The sequence below is a fragment of the Varanus komodoensis genome, unplaced genomic scaffold (assembly GCF_004798865.1).
Source record: "Varanus komodoensis strain SLA01 unplaced genomic scaffold, ASM479886v1 scaffold11, whole genome shotgun sequence".
NCBI lineage: Eukaryota > Metazoa > Chordata > Lepidosauria > Squamata > Varanidae > Varanus > Varanus komodoensis.
Window position 1 is genome coordinate 5658525 of NW_025335317.1, and position 24335 is coordinate 5682859.

General features: G+C 45.6%; 1 protein-coding gene across 1 annotated transcript in view; it reads right to left on the reverse strand.

The window, feature by feature from the left end:
• Window positions 1-24335, reverse strand: part of ZCCHC24 (zinc finger CCHC-type containing 24) — a 136212-nt gene that overhangs the window by 15759 nt on the left and 96118 nt on the right. The window contains exon 3 of the mRNA XM_044420302.1: window positions 3442-3606. Coding sequence (XP_044276237.1) covers window positions 3442-3606 — 165 coding nt within the window. The remainder of the gene's footprint in view (window positions 1-3441; window positions 3607-24335) is intronic.

Genomic DNA, 24335 nt, shown 5'->3' on the forward strand with positions numbered 1-24335 from the left:
GGGAAGGCTGGTGTAGCTAGGATGGAAGTGTATTGTGATACTCATCTAAGTTTCCACTGAACGTAATGCAGTACCCAATGGGAGGTTCTCATCTCCATCCAGACTGCATGTAGAAGAAGGCAACTCCTTTGAGCCAGAGCTTTAAAATGCTGCATTACCGGTACAAATATTGAGTTACATCTGCATGTAACTTCTCTGCAAAGATTGTGTTGGGTATACATGGCGTCATGCCCCAAATGCATCTGAGACATGGTGTTGGAGGAGAGCTTTGTGAATACCCCAGAGTGACAGGAAAACAAGAGCGTTCCAGATCAAATCAAGCCAGAGCTTTCCTTAGAAGCAAAAATGACAAGATTGAGGCTTTGCTACATCATGAGAAGACAAGACTCAAGGGAGAAAATGATCATGCCAAGGAAAAGGAAGACCAAGCAAGAGTTGGAGTGACACCATAAAAGAAGCCACAGCCTAGAATTTAGAAGGCTAAATTCATAGCCTTGAATTTAGAAGGCTAAAGCTAAGCAGGCCTGTCCTGGATAAGGCATTTTGGAGGGCTTCCATTCATATGGTCTCCATATAATGGAGACAACTTGGTGGCACAGAACAACAAAACTCATGCTTTTGCTGCCTGTGCTATGAAGGAATTCTGCAGAAACATGAATAACACATTTCTCATTTCCATTTACAAGATGGTGTTACATGAAACCTACAATAATGTGATGGTTTTGTTTTAGCAAGTCCCAGCATCAATCAGTATTATTTGTAGCATGTATGGTCCACTCTAGGATGGAGTAAGCTTATCTGAGATATTAGTAAAGGTTAACAATTACCACAATTCTATTTATTGTTCCTGTTTTATTGCAGGGAGAAGCTTTTGGATTCTTTGCATCCAAAACGATTTGTGATGACCATACCTTTCTGGCTGAATCTGCAATTTATTTTCAATCCTATTGTATCAGAACCATAGAACAATGTAATTGAAAGGGCTAGGGTCCAACCCCCTCCTCGATGCAGAACTCCAAATTAAAGCATCCCTGGCAGGTGGCCGTCCAACCACTTCTTCAATGTCTCCACGTGGGAGAGTCCACAGCCTTCCAAGGTCATTGGTTTCATTGCTCAAACAGTCAGGAAGTTCTTCCTGGTGTCCAGCTGGAACCTGCCTTGCTGTAACCTGAGCCATTATTCCACGTTCTGCATTCTTGGATGATCAAGAAGAGATTCTGGCCTTTCAAGTACCTGTAGAGTGCTATCATATCTCCGCTTAGTCTTCTCTTTCAAAGGCTAAAAATGCCAATTTCTTTGATTCCTGTTAGGGCTTTGTTTCCAGTCCCTGGACCATCTTTGTTGCCCTCCTCTGAACCCTTTCCAGTTTGTCTCCATCTTCAACTGTGGTGCTCAGAACTGGACACAATACTCCAGATGAAGCTTAATGAGTGCTGAGCAGAGGGGACTAGTGCTTCATGTGATTTAGATGTGATATTTCTATTAATGCAGCCCAAAACAGCATTTATTTTGGAGTCACACTGAGTCGTGGTTAAGTCCAAACACAAAACCACATAGTTCAGGATGCAATTAGCTGTCTACCAGAAGCTCACAACAGAACTTTGAGAAAGAATATATCCTTATTCTCAACACGGTTGCCCATGTGACATCCTAGGGCAAACTCCGAACAACTAGCAATTGGTCTCAAAACTGCAGACTCAAGGGAAGTGAAGACACAGTAGCTTTTCAGTCTTGCGGTAAGTCTGAATGCCTTTAAAAAAATCAAATTACATTCTGCTTGAAATTGTCATCCTACTCATTAAGTGGAGAAAATGATATGTTCCTAAAATGCCTCCATCATGAATGATCCTGCACAGTTTCAGAGGCAGCTCCAGTGTCAAGAGCATAGCTAGGTGGGAGCAAGAACCCAAGTGTAGCATCACGCTTTGATTCAATAAGTCTGCACAAATTACTTTCTTTCAAAATTGGATAGCAGAGAGTTGCACGGATTAGACGAATGCAGCCAAATAGTATCATACAAAAGCACCCCCGATTGCAACCCTCTGGCACTCATGGGGTCATTCCTGAACTCAAAGGAATATAGGAAATAGAAGCCCTCCCTGCCTAACTTGCGCTACTTCGTAGCTGACGCACGTTCCTTCTAGAGGTCCCCTTTTTAAAGCTACAGCTCAACTGGGGTCCAGCTGACCTCAATATCAGGCTCCTGGAATGCTTTTTAGGACTGCGGTGGCAAGCGCACAGTCCTATGCATGACGAGATGGGGAAATTATCCTCTAATGCCTAGGATGCACCGTCCAACCAGACTGGGAAAGCAGTTTCCACATGCAGAGGTTGTGCCTGAAAAGTGCTGCAGCGCAAAGGGTATCTAAGCTATGTGGTTATTTAGAACTGCATTATGTGGAGGATGCGATAGGCAGTGCTTCTGGGGGCACTTTCCAGCACCAACGCTTCAGGTGAGGGCTCCAGAGGCTGGGGAGCGAGGCCCACGGACACAGCGATGGAGGAAAAGAGAAGGCCCATCTCAAAGCTGCCATCTCCAGGTGTTCAGGCAGCTCCTGGGAAGTGACAGGGTTTGGAAGCGTTGGGAGGGGACATGGGGGAGGAATGAGAAGTCTGACCCCATGACACGGCGTTGGGCCTATGTAGGTCTAGGAGGCTAGCTCTTCTCCAGAGGGGCACATCCAGAGAGGTGGAGGGGTCTCGGAAGCAGCTTCTAGTTTGGGTTCAACAAATCAAGCTGTTCACGCACAGAGAACTGTAACTGGAAAGAAAGAGCTTTTAAGCAAAAGAACCGTCTGTTCTTGGAAAGGGAATAAGAGATCCCTTGAGACCTGAGTCAGAGGCCCTCCTCCGGGAGCCCTCCTTGAAGGAGATCAAGAGGCTGACTACCCGGAGGAGGGCCTTCTCTGCGCTGGCCCTCCAATTGTGGCACACGCTCCCCAGAGAGGTTGCCTGGCGCCAACGCTTCTTTCCTTTTGGCGTCAGGCGAAAACCTCTTTATTCTTCCAGTATTTTAATTGCTAACCTGTTTTATTTAGTGGTTTTATATTTTAACATCGGATGCCGTGCAACTGTCACTCTTATTTCTGTTTTATTGTATTGTATTAATCTGCTGGAAACCATCCCGAGCCGTCTGTGATGAAAAGTTTAAAATAAATAGAAAAGTTTTAAATAAATAAATAATAGGGGGGAACCTAGCACCCCACACATAGTTATTCTCAAAGAGAAGAAACACGACACGTGCTTTGCTTAGCTTTGAGAGGTTTGACATGACTCTGGTTTTGTGTGGGCTTTCCAAATGCACTGCGGATAAATTTGCGAACATCCTATTTGCTCTTGCAACTTCCCTGTCTGAGTGTTTCCCAGTTAAAACTGGAGACCACGTTCCACTTGTGCAGGGGATAAATTCTGCTGCTTAATGGACCTCTTGAACAGCCATACCTGCTTGTGAGGATAGACATTAATGTGGCATTTGATGCATTCTTGCCCCATGTTGGCCCAGGAGTTTCCGCTCATCCATTTTCTCTTGCACTTGGGACATTTGTATTCACCGAAGCAGCGCTTCTTGCCCTGGTACGGGGTCAGGCCTTCTCCTTTGGGGCGTGCCTAAAATACAGAGAGGGGAGAAGAAGCAGGCAATTGTCACTGAAGTGCAGAACAGCCAGCTGGAATCACACAGTGGAGGTTGTGTTATCAGGGGGTGCAATTAAACTTTTACAATGCCAGGTCCTCCCCTCTTTCCAATTTATGGCAAGACACCCTTGAAACCAGAGGGAATTGCAAACTTCACTCATGGCACGGTGTGTTGGGGTGGGCATGACCCATGTATCACCACACTGTTGGCTGCACGGAAAAAAGCCCCCTGCTTTGCATTTATTTACCGAAGCATCACTTAGCATTTGTATACCGCTTTGCAGTATTCAAAATGCTTCACAAGCACATTTTTCCATTAATGTCCAACAGAAGGAGGCAAGAACACCTGCAGGCCACACTCATGCCAATGCTGTGCTTCTGAATTTGGTGGTGCGGCAATGAAGAAGAGGAGGAGGAGGAGGAACCAGAGGTAAACCGCTACACAGACTTAAAAAGGACAGGCTGAGCTTAATATGTTCATTTTAGGCCTCCGAAGCACTTTGCGGCTGCATTTTGGCAGCAAACACCAGGTTGGATTGTTTCTGCTGCTACGGTTGTGTTTCCAACTTTTGGTGCTATGGTGGTGGCTATACCAGATGATAGTGTGGTAGGACCCATGTGGAGCCTGTGGACTGAATGTTGCCCAACCCTGATTCATAGCATAATCCTTGCCTGCTCAAAAGTAATCCCTGCTCTATGCAGTAAACATGCATAGAGAAAAGAGTTGGGCACTGTAGGTCTTTTTTTCTGTCTAAACTTGTATAGACTCACACACTTGGGTATTTGTTTCCTACATATATTCATTACCTTCTGCACAAGTACTCAGTAGTGTTGCAATCCTTACAGTCGTGTTGTAAATGAGCAGTGCTAGGTAGCGTCTACAGGGAGAATGATGATGTTCCAGGGGCTAAAAGTGAGGATGGCTTTTTGGACCCCTGCCAAGCTCTTGTCACGTTGTTAGGAAGAACATCATAGACAATTGCCTTGAAGCTGCTTGCCCTTTAGGTAAGAGCTGTGAGAATCAAAACAATTTACATTACAGAAGCAGGTCCATCCCTCCCCTGACTACCAGGAAGGCAGGGGTGTGCATGTGTGCGTTTGTGTGTTTGAGGCTGTGTGTATTGACAGCCTTTGAAACAGTGGAAGAGAAGAATTTCATCAAGTCCACGTCAAGAGATGTTGTCTTTTGTTCTCAGCTTGCAGAGGGGAATGGAGGCGTCACTTGCCCGGGAAACTTTGGACGCTGGAGAAGCCCTGACCTATTCAGGAAACCGATGGGCCCACTATAGGGAGTGTGTACACTTTCTTTACCTTGTTTGGATTCTGTATTCCTATATCATTGTATTCAAGAAACCACATACCATCTTTGACACATTTCTTCCCAAGTCTCCTCAAATCTAATGTGAGATGCTTGGCTAAGCCAAGAGTGGAGATGGATACAGCAGGTCACTCTTGTTGTTCCCATATTCTAGGGAATGGGGGAAGAGGCTGAGCTTCAGAGGAAAAGACTTATCACAGGCCAAATGGCACAGGAGTTCAACCAAGTCGTGCCTTCCTCCTTTGTCACCCGGTTTCTTAGTGAGAAAAACATTCAAGAAATGCAAAACCATATAAAAGCGAGCACATCCCGAGAAGAAAACACCTATAACATCTGTACACAATAAAACTTTGCCCGCACTCTGTTCCTGACCTCCCAGCATTTCGTCACATCCTAGCATGGCCAAGACACAGAACCTAAGACTTCATGCATAGTTTAGCTGGTTCAACTTTTGAAGTTTGCTGGTAAGTTCAGCATGACAAAGAAAACGGGCTACAGTGTGCCATGTGATGTTCTCCAGGGCCACTCCTCCCCTCTCTCCTGCCAGCAGGCATTTGGCTAAGCTGAGAATTAGCAGAGTAACCACCAGCAGAAGCAGCCTTAACACAGGCCTTCCTTGCTAGAGGCTGGGTAAATCAAGCATTCCTGGGGAGATGGAGAATGGCGGCCTTTCTTAGGAGGGAATTCCAAATACGTGCTGCCACATGGCGATGGTGTGGCCATTTAGCATGCTGGCTGGAGGAGGAGACTGAGACGACCGGCTTAGGGTGGTGGCCACCACCCTGAATGGGACCTCAATTGGCAGAGCTGTGCAGCTCTCCCCACAGACAGGGCAGCTAATTGCTTATTCCTGAACTGACGCACAATGCAGAGGCTGAACGTGCGACTGCCCCTACTTGTTTGTGTATATTTCCCCTCTCCTTTTGCATGCAATGGTGCATTGGGAGTACACAAGGGAAGGCTTTCTCTGGTGCGGACCCTGGAGCCCAGCTGGTTTCTCTTTTATGGGCTGTCATCCTATTTTCCAACTCCTGGAAATGGTGAATCATGTCTCTCTCTGGGGCTGACTGTGCAATGATCCATTATCGAGGTTGTTTAACATTCCTTCACAGCCCAAGCCTTCCTTAACTGCTTTGGGCACCGTTTCTTCTGGTAAAGAACATACACAGCAAAATAAATATTTGGGCAGGAAAAATATTTCATCTGTTTTACAGAAATGCCCCATGGTTGTGGATGTGGCGATGCTTTCTGAGCTCACTTCCCTGAAGTGTGGATTTTGCAATTCATGTCACTAAGCAGAATGAAAGGTTGGTGTGTACATGGGGAAAAGGCACTACATGGATGGATCTGAATGCATGCATTGGAGAACCTGGCTTGGTGCTCGAAGTCAAGAACTCTGGATTAGGTATGTCAGTCAATACCAAGCCCGCCCACATGAGCCTGCCTGTGGGTTAGGATCCTCATCTCTGGCCCACCACCATCAAGGTACGTTTGGTAGGAACACCAACAGGGCCTTCCCAGTGGCTGCCCCACGGCTCTGCAACGCCTTGCTAAGGGGGGTTATAGGCTAGCTCTGTCTTTGGAGTCCTTCTGCTGGCAGCCAGGAGACCTTTTTATTCAGGTGTTTGACTTTTGGCTGGTCTGTTCACTAAAGTTGGTTTTAACTGGTGGCTGACTGTTTATCGCTTCATGTTATTTGTGTCCCTTTTTCTTTCTTTTTCTTTTGCTTTGGATTGGCTTTTCTATTTTGATTTTATCTTCCAGTTTCCTGCAGCAAGCCACCTTGAGCAAAATTCACCTTGGAGAAGGTGGCATATAAATTTAATGAATGAATGAATAAAACCATTCTAGTGCAGTCAGACTTACCAGTATCCAAGCACTGAAGGGCTCTAGGCAAAACGTTTGCTTTGGGATGCAGGGCCCTGTTCCTTTTACTCTCTCACCCTTGCCCATTCCCCCCCATCCCTCCTTCTTCCTGTCCTTTCCATCCCGTCCCGTCCCTTTCTCTGGCCTCTTGCTTTGCCTAGTGAGTGCCACATTCATTTCCTGGGGATCATAAGCTTCTGCTCAGAAAGTGTTCTGTAACGATGCTTTTTCACTTTTCCAATTTCAGGGTTCCCAGGCAAGAGTTTCCTCTCCTGTTGAAGAACAGGAATACGATCCTGGCCAATGTGAAATGGTTAAATTACTGTTCAGGCTGTTTGGCCGTCTGTTGATTCAGCTGCCGTGTTGGTTAATAGTGGGAGATGAAGCATTGCCCTAAATTATAAAATGTTATTTTGATCTAATGTGCAAGTAAGGGTGGAGTTTCTCCCCCACAATTGCATTGGCAAATTTATTCATTCATTCATCCATCCATTCATTCATTTATATTGCAATGTATATCCTGCCTTTTTCCTACAAAGGGCTCAAGGCAGCTTACATCATTCTCCTCCTCCATCTTATCCCCACAACAACAACCCTGTGAGGTAGGTTGGGCTGAGAGTCTGTGACTGGCCCAAAGTCACCCAGTTGGCTCCATGGCTGAGCGGGGACTAGAACCCAGATCATCTGAGTCCCAGTCTCACACTCTTAACCATGACACCACACTGGCTCTCCATTCACTGATCCCAGATAAAATTCATGCAGGCACTGAAACATTTCTAAAATTCTCTATCTCTCTCTGCATTCATCCATACAAGTTCCAGAAACTGGCAGGTAGAAGTGTCTTTCCTGAGAGGCTGTTGCTAATCCACTGGAACCTGTTCCCTATTCATATAACTGCTTTTCTGTTCTACTGGAAGTTTTTTCATAAGGCTGATGAAAGAAAAGTAAGTTTTTCAAAATCCAAGGATGTTCTTAAACAGAGAGATCTCTGCTTTGCATGGAGAAATTGTACTGTATCTCAGTGAAGAGGTCCAAATAGCTCTCGGCTGTTACAAGAAACAGCAGGTGTTTGGCAAGAAAACCTGAACTTGGCAGAGCCTGGAATCCCATGGTCACTGGTGATAGCTAGTGCTGCGTTGTGTGTATATGAGAACTTCAAGAAAGCATATTTAAAATACTCAGCTCTGATAAAGTGGACAATGGAATAAGGTGAGTATTTCCCTTAATTTACTGGACAGGGAGAACAGAAGTCAAATATATTTACAACATCCAGGGTACTGTGCACTGAAAAAACACAGGCTTTAAAAAAAGAATGCTGCTTTTCCATCATTAAGAAGTCAAAAGCAGAGCTCACGGGAAATGGAGTGCAGTGGGAAATGGAGTCAGACATGCCAAATCCAGGCCAACGGGCCAGGCCAGAGATGCAGAATTCAAGGTAATGATAACAGGCTTGGAAAAGTGTGGGCGTGTGGAGACTCATAAGGAAACACTCTTTGTGCCACTGCATGGCATCAGCTCCAGGCACATCGGCCGAAGCTTTAGCTTCTAATTTCCTGGCTTTCTGGAGCTTGCAGCCCAACTTGGATAGCCTTCAGGGCTCCCTCTTTAAGGGTTTTAGCCCACTGCTTGACTGAGGTGTCTTCCATTTTCATTGCAGGAGGAAAAATCTGATCTTCACACACCTCCCCCTCCACCCACCCCAGGGTTGGTTTTCTTAGCCTTTCTAGCAATTCTCTCAACCCACCACAAGATGGTGCTGCGGTATAGCTACCTAGAGTAGACTGGGACTTCTCCTAAAGTTTTGGTACCAGCAAGCTGCTGTTTACAATTCAATACCAGACTTTCATCCGTCTAAGAAGACCTGCTATAAAGGGTGGAAATTGTAGGTGAGGCTCTGGAAGATGGCAATGGTGAAAAGGTCCTGCAAACATCTGTAAAAGAGAGACCACAAGAACATAATGCTTCGTGTAGTGAAGCCCAAACTGGTCTTCACTACAAGAGTCTTGGTCTGAAACAGACAATAATTTAATTATTGTGAGCTTGGTATTATTATCCGCATATTACAGATGAGGTGATGACTAGGTATGGGGTGCACCCTTTTGGAATCCGTCCCTCCAGGATCTGTGCACTTCCTCTTGTGCTTGGCCCAGGCCTGCCAAGTATGTAGAGCCAAGGGGAAGTCCATGAACTCTTGTGGCCCCCCAGCTGTGCAACCAGCAACTACTCCAACCACCATCCCTAGTGGCCACTGGATCTGTTGTCTCTCTCCTCTAAACACAGAGATCTACCTTTGGTAGGTGAGACCTGACACTGGATGTGTCCACCCAGCTTTTCTGGAAGCCTCTGCAGTGGTTCCCTCCTGGCACTGGCACTCCAATGGCAGAAAAGGGGAAAAGGAAGTGTGCCGGGGTGGGGCCTGCCCACCCATAAAGACGGGTGGATTCACTGCTTTTGGTGGCACATCCAGAGGGCTGACAGATTGGGCTCCCCTCACCTGCCACCAGAAGACCACCTTTCCCTCTGTTACTGCTGCTGGAAGAGCTGTAGGCACAGGTGATCACTCTGGAGTGTCTTGCTGCACCTGCAGAAGGAGGGGAGGTGGCCAGAGTGGCTGCAGCCCACCTTATGGCTCACGCCAAGTGCCACGGAGCCAGGTGGTTGCTCTGGATACCTCTGCCACAGTGGCAAATGCCACAGCCCCAGAGTGCCGACTGCTCTCACAGAGCACCTGGCAGAGAACTCCTGGGTATGAGCTCCCTGTGACCCAGGAGAGCTAGGCATCAGCTGGGGGACCGCTCGGGAAGGGAGAGCCCCACTAGCTGGCTCCTGAGAAGCGGCCAGCACAACCTCACGATGCAGGACCCTGCCAGGTGGACTTGCAGAATTCTCCCCTAAATGATCCTTTCCAAGATGCTTAAGCCGGAAGGGAAAGATGCTGGATTTATATCAAATGCATCTTTGGCCAGTGCAAGAAAAAACAGATTGCAGAGGATGAAAAGTGAGCAAGCCAAAAGCTTCGCCATGCACAGCTCTGACTCACGGCCTTGCCTGGGGCTGCTTTGGGTTAACAGAGAGCAAAGCATGAAGGAAAGATAGCAGCACACCACTTAATACAAAGGCTGAGCTGAAGGAGAGATTTGTAGATCTTTATCAATACGAAAATACTCCTGGCAAGCTAACAGTGCATTCTCCAAATGAGGGGATGTTGCCAAGAGGGTCTGTAGCCTTAAGTGGAAACTGTCTTCTGCTTACTTTAAAATCAGTACTTCTGCTTCTCCCTGTTAGAATGAGTAATTTATTTTTCCATTGGCATTTCTGTATTCTTTAATAGCTGTGAGTTACAGTTACTAAAACCTGTGCTTCTGTCCACACTGTGCTTCTGTCCAGTGTTAAGTGTTATTTAATGGGTGCACTGGAAGGAATGGTTATTTTCAAGCCATCTTTAGGCAGAAATGGCCTGTTAGGCAGCAAAGGCAAAACTTTAAGCTCCCTATCCTAGGTTCAGTCTAAATCAGTGGAGGTTAATAACAATATATTAATAGAGAGAAATGAGTCTCTGTTATGTATCCTATGGTAAATTACCTCTGAACACAGAAGGTTTATTTTGTCATGATTTGTGGCAACTGTTTCTGCATGAACTTGTCCCTTCTTTTTAAAAACTCGTCTCCGCAGTATAAGCGCTCCTTTGAACCCACTTGTCTGCTCAACACCCATTTCAGAGAAAGGCAAACTGATGCAGCTCGGAGATTAGTAACTTGGATGAAGAACTGCGAACAAGGCAGAGATGGCTTTTGACCACAAATGCCCCATTAGACTAGAGAAAGCACAGCACAGTGTCCATTTTACAGAATGTTAAAGGCATGAGCATCAAGACATGCATGCAAAGCGTCTGTGAATGCACACACACAGCCCTGGAAAAACGTACCGTATTAAAAGCACACACATTAAGACACAGGCAAACCCCCCTCACATTCCCCTGCAGAGGTTGGCTGGGGTCAATTTATTTATTTTATTTATTAAAACATTTTTATGCCGCCCCATTCGCCGAAGCCTTGGGGCGGCTTACAACAAAAAATTAAAATAACATTTTAAAATATATACAATAAAATACAAATATATAACAATCTGGCCGACTGGGCAGGTACAAGGTGGGCTGGTGCAAGCAGTACCCAGCCATCACCAGAGCAGGGCGCACCATTTTGAATCTCCACCAGCCCACAGGATGGGAAGGAGACGCTGAGCCACCCTGACGTTTCAACACACCCATGCCAAAGGTGGTGGGGGCCACCCAAAAACGCGCCTTTGGGCCCCCATTCTCCTGTTTCAGCAACAACTCCCATTGCATAGACATAAGGGACACTGAGATCAGGGCTGCACAAACACCCCATTCATGCAGACACTTCGGCGTTCCCAAGTCTCTGGCAGAAGAAAAACTGGCAACGTGTTCCTTTCGGGCTATTGGCTCTCTTCCAGGGATTCACGCAAATATGTTGTGACCTTCCATTCACACAAACACCCGTTCATACAGACATGCGAGGTTTGCACTGTCGCTGGGGAACGATGCATTGGCGAAGGTGCCCAACCACCCCTCCCATGTTGGATTCAGATGACACAGACACCCATATGCCACAAGGGTCATGCAGCAAATCACGGATCACACCCCTGATGTAACTGTGGAGGGGAAGCAAACCTGCCGCGACTTCTTTCCCTGGTGATTGGACAGCCAGGTGGAGCCCTGCTGAGTGAGCTGGACTTGGGACCCAGGAGACACGAGTTCAAGTCCCCACTCGGCCATGAAACTCCCTGGGTGATTTTGGGCCAGTTGCTCACTCGCAACCTAACCTACCTTGCAGGGTTGTGGTTGCTGTTGGGAGATTAAAATGGAAGCTGCCTTGAATTCCTCACAGAGGAAAAAAGGGAGATACAAATGCAACGCAATGCAATAATTGTGTATAAGCAGCTCATTCTCACACGCATTCCTCTCCCCGGCACAATAAGAACATTGCTCTTACTTTTCTGTTACTGAAAAGGAGAAAAGATAGACAGACATAAATCTTATATCTTGTATCTCCAGACACCCACTGTTAATTGGTAGAAATCAGTTCTGCACAGAGGTTTGACTCAACCAGCTTTATGGTTTGCCTAGCAACCCGGCAGCAAGAGTTGCTCTCACTTTATTGCTTCAGAACAGAGCTGCCAGGATGTTAACAGGGACTGGCCAGTTTTCACATATAACGCCAGTCCTCTACCAGTTTCACTGGCTACCAATTGAAGTCCAGGCCCAATTTAAGGTGCTGGTGATGACCTATAAAGCCCTGAACGGCTTAGGGCCTGGTTACCTGAGGCATCTCCTTCCACATGTACCTGCCCACCCCTTAAGACCTGGGGCAGACCCCCTTCTCCGGGTGCCCTCCCTGAAGGAGATTAGGAGGGTGACTACCCGGAGAAGGATCTTCTCTGCGGTGGCACCCAGTTTGTGTAATTCACTCCCCAGAGTGGCTCGCCTGGCGCTGACGTTATATTATTTTTGGCATCAGGCAAAACCCTTCGTATTTTCTTGCTATTTTAATGTTTAATTGATTTTAACTGATGCTTTAGTACAGTAACTGTCAGATGCTGTGGGGTTTGTTTGATTCTACTCCTTAATTGTAAGCCATCCCGAGACATTTGTAGGGGATGGGTTGGAAAAGCTTTAAATTAATAAATAAATAAAATGACAGAACGACACTGGCCCCAAAGAGGGAAGAAAGCAAGCCCTTCTCCAGTATCCAAACAGACCAGCCAGCTGTTTTCCCGCCCCTGCAAGGTGAGCTGCGGCAGACCAAAAGCCTCCATTTCCAGCATGGGATAACTGCAGGAAACCACGTTTATTTATCCAAGGCATTTCTGGTGCCCTTGGGTCTCATTCATTAGACCCCAGCATTGTGATCCTTCAGTTTCACGTCTGGTTTTTAAGAATGCTTTCCTGCGATTTCTTTAGAGCAGTAAAAACATAATACCAAGCAACAATTTGCTGCATCTGTGACACCTCAGATCAGCCGCTACATTCCTTGCAAAATGTCCGCAGCTTAAATCAGCATCCCCTGCGCACACGAGCTGCTTCCAATTTGAGAGGAAAGATGGCATGGGGCACACATCTGCCGCAAGGCTTCGTTCCAGCCTAAAGAACATAAAAAGCATGATGAGCTTCTTGCTTATTGCAGCACTACTCATCGGCCGAATTTGGAGGCTTCCTGCCAAGGCAAAGGAGCACATTTCAAGATAAGATAGCCCAGAAACTGTTGCTTCACGGGGAAGTTATCCAGCGGTTATCAGATGACCAGTTTGTTGTTTTTATTCTGATGTTAGAGGGATAAGTGTTTACTCATTAAACATTCCCATGATGATGGATCTCTGTGCAGGGTGGAGCCACGGACTCGCTGGCAAGGTTTCCGTATGTTCTGCACTCTTTGGAACTCTGCTTTGTCTCTGGAGCATTGAGGAACCGAAGAAAAGATGCCTCCTCAATGGTCGATTTGCATTCCAGCCTGAGAGAATCCTCATGCATGTTGTTCCGTTTAAAAAGGCCAGTCTCAACGCCAGGCAAGGCTGAGGCTCTGCAAATGGATACTTTGGGAGGATTGTCCCAGGCAAGCAAAGAGGCCTTTTGTGATGCCCGTCACTGCCAAGAAATTTGGCACCTTCCCTCCTGAGATTCATGAACCAGTTGGGTTCGGGCTGGCCACTCACCCACACAAAAGCAAGCAAGAGAGAACAACGGAATAGCTCAGAAACCTCACTATGGCCAATTTGTGGTTTGGCAGAGAAGAGGCGAGGTGGGGCAAGGGGCATGATATGGTAACAACACTGGCATTGCTTGTGCGAAGGTTCTCAAAGGCCGTGGTTTACGGGACAGTAGGATGGCCAAGCTGGCTATGAGCAAGCTAGCAAGACGCAAGTCACGTTGGCTGTCGCATGGGGAGGCAAGGAAGCTCTTCCCATGATCCGTTCATTTGGGTCACCCAATGCTATGGGGAAGGGAGGACGGGAACTTATGGGGCTCCCACTTTAGCTGTGGCCAAACTGTGGAGTCCCACCTGGACACGGCACATTCTTTTCCTTATGAACTGAACCACGTATTTTATTTATTCATTTATTTATGAGAAGCTGTTTTAACCCACAGACCACTAGTGTCCTGGGACAGCCCAGACTTCAACTGGTAGCCAGTGTAGGTGGTAAAGGACTGGCGTTATATGTTCATATCTGCCGGTCCCTGTTAACAACTTGGCAACTCTATTCTGAACCAACTGAAGTATCCAGACCGTCTTCAAGGGCAGCCCCATGTAGAGCACATGACAATAATCCAGCTGGGAAGTTACCAGAGCGTGGGTCACCGTTGCAAGGCAATGCTCATCCAGGTAAGGGTGCAGTTGGTGGATCAGCAGAAGCTGAAGGAAAGCGCTCCTCACCGCTGCTGCCACCTGGGACTCCAGGGCCAGCTCTGGGGCGAGGAGCACTCCCAAACTGCGGACCCTGTCCTTGATTGAAAGCAGTATGTGAAAAGGAGAGAACTTCGTTAAAAGGAGACATTCTAAGCCACGCTCCTAGAGAAGAGATGCTGTAGATATTCAGCAATCATGGAGAAGATCACACAGGAAAATTCCTTCTGATGCTCCAGCTGGCAGAGGGTTTAATCCAAGAGCACAGGGATTTTACTGATTTTTTTCTATGGCTTTCAGCAGCATTCATAATTTGCGGGTAATTTGACTCAACCTTATTCCCAAAGCACTTTACATAAAGAAAGGACGAAACAAGATGCAAATTCAAACCAAGTATAATAAACCCAAATGCCACAAGTTCACAAATGCAGCATAGAACAGACAGAACAATTAAGATTGTACTTAAATGCTTGAAAAAATAAAAAGGGATTTGGCTGGCACTAGAAAAACAATGGAAGTGTGTTCCCCTCTGACAGCCACTCCACTCTCTTCTGTTGGTGAGGGTATCTGCAGGGGATACCCTTCACGGACTATTTTAATGTGCAATTTTAATGATAAATATCATGCCTGAAGTCTTTCCATCAGAAGAAAGCAAGGTTTTATTGCTACAGTGACAGCCAAGCTGCACGATTTGGCAACATTCTCCAGGAATGGCTCACACACATTTCCAAATGCCGATTAAAACTGTTGCAAGGGATGAACTGACCAAAACTCCATAAATCCTGGCCATCCTTGCTTTGGAAAGGAGCTACAACATGGTTTAATTCCATGACCATTATGACAATGTTGGCGTGAAAGATACACAAACTTAAACTGGGACACTTTGCATGATACTGGCAGAGTGGTCAAATTTGTTATTCTCCAATAACTCACGTCACAGTTGTTAAGAAACTGTAATAAATAGGTTATTTTGACAGTGCATAAGAAACTTAAGGTGCTGTCCTAAGCACTTTTTTAGACAGAAAAAGTCCTATAATTGATGGAAGGAGCATCTAAGCATATATAAGATTATGCCTTTAGGGGTGGCAAACGTGTACACACAATCTAAGCTTACCTATTCATGCTTTGAAAAGAATAAAATTCTATGCTGTAAAAGTCTGAATCTTCAACCAGTAGAAATTATGCACATTGAACAGAACTAGACTCTTTCCATTTTTGCAAAACATGATTCTGCGGTTGCCAGTCAGAAGGAGGACAAGAAACCCTGCAAGGCATGGATGCCCCTCCCCAAACGCTGGAAATCTTATTCAAGCTACCCTTCCAGCATCTCCGATTTCCTTCGCTTTGCCACACACTTCCAAGCATATCATTCCTGCTGCATGGGCTAAACGCTTGTTGTGCATAAAAAGAAACAAAGCAAAGATTCTCGGGCAGCTGAGTTCTGAGCATAGGAACACTCTTTCTGTGCTCCTGTAGAATCACAGCACATTATCAAGCACGCTGGAAAGCCGGGGAGTGCAGGACTGCACTGGCTGCAGGTCTATTGGCAGAGCGGAACAGTTACTACGTACTTCCAGCTGGATCTAGACTTCGGGTTTCAGCTGCTAAGAAACAGAGAAAGGAAATAGAGACCAGATGAGCCATCTCCCCCATGCCTCCTTTTCTTCTTTCTCCCCGAGATGATACATGGAAATACCAATTGAGTTGGGCAGCCTGCTTTAAATTATAGGTTTTTTTAAGCATACTAAAATGAAAATGCGTGCTATGAACAGCCCAAGTATGAAACATGTTTTGGCTTACGCTCCGTGTGGTGTGTGTGTGTGTGCGCGCGCACACACACACACACGGTCAGCAGCCTCATGTGATGCATGTGTTGTTGGGCTGCAAAACCTTGATGCTATACACACCATGTGCATGTGTGTGAAATACTGGAATATCCCCCCCACCCATTTTAAATGCTTTTCTGCACATCACAATGTACCAAGTCACATTCTTTTTGTATTCTCAAGGGACTAGCCACTTGCCTGTTAATGATTCCCTTCCCCTCCTGCACAACAGCAGACTCTGTATGGGCATGCGTGCACGCACAGAAGGGGATGTTGCTTCTATGTGCAAGCATATACACGTCAGGAGAGTGCAAAAGACATGCAAAATACATCCCTTTATCTTCACAAATTTATGCACCTTTTTGTACCCTGGATGACCTTCCAAAATCAAATCTGCAGTATCTGCAATTTTGCCTCATGATTTCTCTTTCACAGCACAGGCAGGTCTGTCATGACCCAGGTCCTGAGAAATCACAAGCGTCATTGGCTCTGTAAGCAACAAAACCAAGGGCAATGTAGCCTCTTTCGTTTCACGCATCCCAGGACAATATTCCCCGAGTGGATGTCTGTTTGATGATGTTTAATGAACGAGTCTTCATTACAGAAGTGGAAAAACAGAGGTATTTTGCCACATCCCCAGAGAGTACTGCTCAAATGTGACCATGTTCCTAGTCTCCCTTACGTATCTTGTAGCATCAAATGGGCATTTGTGGATTTTGGGATACGGACTGTTCCTCAGCAATTTTTATCAGCAGGTATGAACGTAGGTCATTAACCTGCATCACTGAATACTATAGTTGAAAAAAAAATAAGGAGACCCTTGGCTGATTTATACTCTGGACTTAAACGATGATGGGCACAAACATACATGAAACACCCCCAAGCACAGCCGCCTCATTCCCAGCAACCCTCTCATGTCTTGCTCTGAAATCTTTTGCAGTGCAGACAATGGGAAAAGGAGCTCAATTTTTAAATTTGTTTAATACCTCCTCTGTGTTCATTCCCCCTCCACTCTCCCTTTCCCATTGGTCATATGATATACACATAGTATTATACGCACACCCCATGCGCAGAACAGCTGAAGAACACTCTGAAAATGTTCCTTATTCTTTTCTTTGTCCCTGTGCCCAAGTTGCTGGTGGTTTTTATTTTTAAAAAAACTTCTGAAGTTACAATGTGCATAAGCATTCCATAACACCACAACAAGGATTAAGGCAATGTATAGGAAGATCTAATTTCAATATACTGAAACCAGAGTTCTTCCACCAAAATAGCTACAGAAGTTTCAAAAATGGCCACCTGCATTATTCTCAGTTTTTCCACCCTTCAATTTTAAGTAATTCTGGGGGTGGGGTGCACAAGTCCCTCTGCTTTGTGCTTTAATTTGATCTCTCCTCCATCTCTTGACAGCCACACTAAAAGAACATCCAAAGCTTTCCATCTGAAAACAAATATGCACAGACTCTATATTTGCACTAACTTCTATATATTCTTTATTTCTCTAATGTATACTATTATTTCCTGAAAACAGAATGATCCCCTACTTTCTGTATGGCAACTTTGCCCAACCTGATGCCCTGCGGATATGGTGGACCACAATTCCCACGATCCCCAGCTGGCATGGTCCTTGGGGACCCCCAAATGCTGAGAACCACCATCACACTGAAAAGCTTTACATGAGTGTAAAGCTGAGGAGACTCCACCATGGCTGGGATTTGGTAACGTATTCCAACCTTGCTTATCTATTGCTTCCTACTCAACCTCCTTTGGAATTGTAACCATTGCAATTGCTCTGCACCAGACAGACTATCAGGCACCAATCCCACCATGTTTGAATCCAGACTTGGGTTTGAACAACACAACAGACCATGTATTCACCATGGCTTCTTGTGTCACTGACTCCACAATTGACCACTGTGACCTACTGTGGTAGTCATCCATGATAAAATGCAACACTCTGCACTACAGTTTCTCCCTATCGCAACTGCTTGTTGCGTTGTCCAAACTGAGGCAACACCAGCCCACCCTGGCAGAACGAACAAGGAAGAAAATACGGTATATTCTAAGATTTTCCATTGACTGGAATACTGACCAGCAAGCTGAAAACATGCCATTTTTTTCCTGTAAGAAGCTAAGGAGGACAAGTTGCATTCAGCCACCCAATGTTTACCCAGATTCATCCCCCCCTCCCAAAGTTTTAACTGAATTTCAGACTTTAGTGACTTGAAAGGGCAGCAATAAAGGAACAAGAAAAGATAATCAAGTGTACGGATGTTTTACTGGAGACCAAGGGCAAGATCATCTAAACTATTGTATTCCTGCTACAATCTGTGGGTGTGGAAGCTGGACAGCGAAGAAAGCTGACAGGAAGAAAATGGATGCATGTGAAACATGGTGCTGGAGGAGAGCTTTGCAAATGCCATGGACTGATGGAAAGATGAACAAGAGGGTCCTAGTTCAAATCAAGCCAGAACTTTCCCTGAAAGCAAAAATGACTAAAGTGAGGTTGTCGTACTTTGGACACATCATGAGAAGGCAAGATTCTCTGGAGAAGCCGATCATGCTAGGGAAAGTCAGAGGCAGGAGAGATAAGGAAGAGCAAGTATGAGATGGACTGGATCCATAAAAGAAGCCACAGCCTCCAACTTGGAAGAGCTGTGTGGCGTTTCATGGACAAGGCATTTGGAGTGCTTTCATTTTGGGTCACCCTAATTCAGAGGCGAGTTGGTGGCACATCACACACACACACACAATAAATAACCCATCCCACTGGGTCAGATTAAAATAGGTCTTAGAGGCTTGATTTTCCTGGCCCAAAGCTGCAACCAAATCAAAGATGGTGCTTGTGCCTTACAAGTCCTCTTGAAGCACAGGGTGATAACAGGGCACAAGCTGCTGATTTGGAGGAGGACTTAAAAATAATTATTAAAAATAATTATAAATAAAGGTACAGGTTGGGAGAGGTTTGTTGCCTCCAGGGCTATCTGCTTTATGAATGAATGCCCTTGTTGCAATGAATGTCTATCTGGCCTGCAGCTGTTTCCAGATATAAGATGCTAATATTATGCTTCTTGTCAGCATTTGTTTGTGTTGAAACGACACAAAAGAAATACCACACGTGCTTTCTGATGTAAAGAAATTGCAACTCATACTATTGCCAAGCCTTGTAATTACCGGGTTCGGAATACGAATGTGACACCTCCAGAATTAAGTAAGAAATTGCATCAGGCGATGAACACCGCAGCTTTCTTGCATCGTCCACGGTGGATGATTTAGTCTTTGTTGGAAGGCCTGTGCAGCGTGTGGGGCGGGGGGGGGGGGCAGTATGAGATCCAGTTTTGCAAAGTTAAAGGGCAAGTGCAGCTTATCTTTCCTGGCTTTGGTATTATTTACTTATTTAAAACTTTTTTAGACTGCCCCATACCGTAGTCTCTAGGTGGTTTAACAGCAAGGCAAAGATAAAAAATAAAACACAGCATCTTAATCACATTCTTAACCAGCCAACAATAAAACCCATATGAAAATGACAGTCAAACCTTAAAATATTGGGAAAATAAAAAGGTTTTAGCCTGATGCTGAAAAGTGACGGTGCCAGGCAGACCTCTCTGGGGAGTGTATTCCGCATGCTGGGTGCCACCATAGAGAAGGCCCTCTCCAGGTAGTCACCCTCCAGGGTAGTAAACCATGGTTTGCGGTGTGTTTAGTAAAGACTGGGTCTGAGCATTCCTTCCTCATCCTCCCCTTCCCTTCCTGAAGGTATCACTTTGGCTTTTCATTCTGGCTTGCATTAAACTGCAATTTCTTGTAAAATGCAAACTGGGGACCCTGGTCCAACTGACCAGAATAATAAACCAGGATAGGACAGCACCAAAGAAGAATGAATAACAAGAATGAGAATGAGCCATCTATGTTGGTTTGATATTGATCCCACTTTATTATCCCAGTCAATGAACCAAACCAGCAATGGAACACCAAATCTGGCATGTGAACTGATGAGGGGAGTAGACAGGCAAGCCCAAAGCTCATTCTCCACTTCTAAGAGCATTGCTGAGGAAGCTGGAAGGAACATCTGGACCCACTCCAAGTTTGGGATGCTACAGTCATTTCCAGGGGACGCCACACCATGAGCATGGAAATCAACTTGAGGATGGAAGAAGAAAGCAGACAAGCAGTCCCAAACTGTGATTTCCCTCATAGACATCTGTAGCTCGAACCTTAGGTCTGAAGCTCTGGTTCGTACAAAGAATTGCTTGATGTGATCTCTGAACTGGAGCCATGAATAGAAACTTCTTTCTGGTTAACATCGTTTGTACGCATGCCTCCTGAAAAGTATTTTAAGACTTCTTCTAGACTTTAAGAGCACATGATGTACTCGCTGGTCCTGCAGGTGACTGAGCCGTTTGTCATGGCAGTCAAATAGACATCCAGTTTTAAAATAGGTCCAGAGGAATACATTTGGGGCAGACTCTGTCGTGCTGCTGGCCCACAGTGAATATCATTGTTTCCTCCTTTATGGTCGTTTTTTAAAACGCACCAATAGAATATCTGTTTTGAAAACAAATGTGATAGAATCTTCTTATTTTACAGCTGAAAACCTTTACCGCTCAGGAGCATGTATATAACAACATGGGAAAGCCACATTAGACAGCAATTTTAAATTCCCACAGTCTTTCCAGTTGGGCCCAATATTTGTACTCTGCAGATCAAAAATACAGAAGCTTTAATCCAAAACAATGCAGATAGGCTATTCTCTATGCCAACAGAGTCCTTGGCCAGCGGTTTGTTCAACGGGGATGGACTGAGACAGTAAGATCCCACCTGGCCCAGTGCAGCATTTAGTTCCTTGGTCTCACATACGCCTGCCCTTGCTTACTGTGTCTTTGATTGCCTCTTGTTTCCAGAACACAAGCCCTGACCCAGGGCAAGGGCAGTACCTGAAGAGTTGCCAACTACCAGCCCTAGCATGACAATGGGACGATTTATTCTGACTTGACACTTGAAACAGAAAACAAAATACACGACCATGAAGGCTCTTGGCTCCTCTTAGCAAAAGCAGGCTACTTTTGATGGAGAACAGGCGGCTGGAAACTGTCAACACAAGATGCCATTTCTCTTTTAATGTCAACAGAGGTACCAGAAAGGGTTCTGTTGTTCATGGGAATGTTACACAGAGCCCGGGTGAAAGAAGTGGTAAAACCAGCCATAACAAAAGCAAGCAAAGGATACCATGGGTGGGGATGAAGTAGATGGCAGTTGGAGGGATGAAAGTTTATGCTCTTCTCCCTCTCCTGATTTTTTACATCATCTTCTCAGAATCAGAAATAAAGCCAGATATTTAGTCTTTGATGGAAGTCACGCCAGGAGGTAATTTGCATGCTAAGTATTAGTGTACCACTTTTCCTTTTGAAATGACCCCTCTGCCTTTATGTATCCAATCATCTTCTACCACCTATTATGTCAACAGAACTTGCATTCAGTGGAATACAAGTGACCTGAGCAGGACATACAGGTAGTAAGAGCTATAGACAGGACAAAGACCTAAATTGAAGAAATGGTTGTGGGCAGAGAGGTACGACTGGTTTACCTGTCAGGAGCACTGGAGAAAAAGATGCTCTTAGCAATTACAAATTGCTGTTCCAGTCAGAGATTTCTTTCTCCTTTAAACCATATCGTCAAAGGGATCGAACATTTGGCAAATCCAGACAGGCTATTTTGCTCATCAGATGCTGGACAGAGGACTCTTCAAAATTTGCTTGACCATTTCATCGAACGATGAATTGCAGGTTTGAATCACTAGCAAATAGGCCATGCAGTCCTTTGTCCAAAATGTCCCACACAGGTGACAGTTTCTGCCACTGAAACCAAGCAGGTTTTATACAATAAAGTGCCTAGATGACAGACCACCTGTGGACCTATGTAAGGTACCCTGAGTTCTTTAAAATGCAGTGGAGCAAAGTAAGGTAAATTAATCAACAAACAGTGCATTGAATATCCAACCCTTTTATAATCTGATGTCACTCATTTGTCATCTTGCCAATATTTTCCCACTTATTCTATTTATATCTACTTCAAATGAAGTCCTTTGTCCATAGAAACTAGTTAGTAACAATAGTAATTCCTCAATATTTAATGGGCGATATTTAATCTGAGGCATCTTCATCACAACAGTGTTGATCCCTAAAATGTCAGATCTGGAAAAATTAACTTTGATGTACTCACAAGCACATAGCTGCTGGAGAGATATCTGGTCCTGAATATAATTGCCCCACCTTAGTTTATACAGTGGTACCTTGGCTCACGAACTTAATCCGTTCCAGGACTCTGGTCGTGACTCAAATTGGTTGTGAGCCAAGTTAAATTTCCCCATAAGGTTCAATATAAATGAGGTCAATCCATTCTGTAACTATTTTTTTTTTTAATCAGAAAAATGTGAAGAAGCAAAGTGACACAGAACGACAAAGATTGTGGTGATCGCCTTCACCCCACCCCAAGCATGAGCGCGGCCTCTCCCTGCCCCACCAGCACGACCGCGATTGCACCCGTCATCCTGGTGCACTGGAGAGAGGGGGAGAGACGGATGTGGACGCGGGTGTGCTCGGGGGGGGGGGGTGAGAGGGGGGGCACGTGGGGGGGGAGATAGGCGTGAATGCAGGTGTGCTCGGGGGGAGGATGGGCACGATTGTGCTGGGGGCAGGGGGGAGATGGCCGAGATCGCAGTTGCGCTCCTGCAGGAAAGACAGGCGCCATCATGGGCGCGCTCCTGCAGGAAAGACAAGTGCGATCGTGGCCATCTCCCCCCCGCCCCCAGCACGATCGCGGCCATCTCCCCACTCGGCTGTGATCGCAGTTGCCACCCAATGCGGAGTTCGCAACCTGATTCAAAATTTTTATGAAATTTTTGTTCACGACCCGATTCGGTCATGAACTGAGGCGTTCGTGAGCTGAGGTATCACTGTATTTCCAAACTCAAATGCATCCTAGTTTTAAAATGTCTATTCATCCAAGTTGTTCGGTTTATGGTAATCCTCATTTATGTATAGTTGAAGAAACTGCACCCCATCAGCTCTGTTATGTCTAATGTAAGGTATGATTTGGACCATTTGTAATCCTTTAAAACAATAAAGAGATCAACACACCACCTTTGCAATTAATGCAGTTATGGGTTTTATGCAAACAGAACTTGTTTCCAGCTCAATCCTAGCACAGCACTTCATTTTCCTGGCTTTGGATTGTTATGCACTGGTTAATTCTTTTACATGCATGTTTTGCACACCCACATCTAGTCAGCGATATTTCTTCGTGTGACAAACAAAACACACAAAGGCAAGTGGAGCTACATGTCTGGACACCACCGCTGCCTGGCCATCCAGCCCTGGGCTTGCAACTGCCCGTTTCTATACTCTCCCATAATTTTTTAAAGAATGATGAAAAAGAAGGAAACCTTTGAAGTAACAGGTGTGCCCTGAAGTGAGAAACGTGGCTGCAGAGGATGCCTTGAGTGTTTCTTCTGGGGCACATATCATACAAACCAGGACTGAGGTTCGGCTCCCTCCAAGGCTGGTAAGAGCATCCCTGTCCGAATAGTTTGATCCTGCCCTGTTTCCCAGCCAGCACTGGCCAGAATAACCCCCTCCACTCCACTCTACCCCCCACTTCGACCTCCGTGCCACACAGAAATGCCATCCATTATTGTGTGCTGCTGTGGATCGTCAACTTGACGGGAACAAAGGGCGCATTCATGGAAGCAAGAGGCGGTGTTACGTATGCGTGTGTGTGAGTTGTATCAAAATCTGAACTCCAAAGGAGCTGCCATTTGTCTGAGAAACTCGGTCGGATCAAAGGCAGGACAGCTTCTGAGGCAATCCTAAGTTAACTCTTTAGGGTATCCTGGGCCAACACCCAAATTTCCCTCCCAGATTGTTCCCAAGATGAACGACTATCTAGCTATCTAACATGCTTTAATAAATCATCTCACATTTCAGTCACCATCGAATGATCCTCAGTACCTGAACATCTGAAGGGAAGTCACAGTCCTTCTTCAGATGTTGCTGCACTACTGCTGCCATCATCCCAGATTGATGGGCACTGGAGTCCAACAATGCTTGAGGCTGAAGAGTCCACGTGGAACCCCAACTAAAGGAGAATTGCCTAAGAGCTAAATGAGACTATACTCAAGATGAGGCAACTAGTGAAAATAACAGACTTGTGCTGGATTCTCCTCAGTCTGTCCATAATGCAGACAGGCACCCGCCAAGGCCATCTGGCCATTCTGTG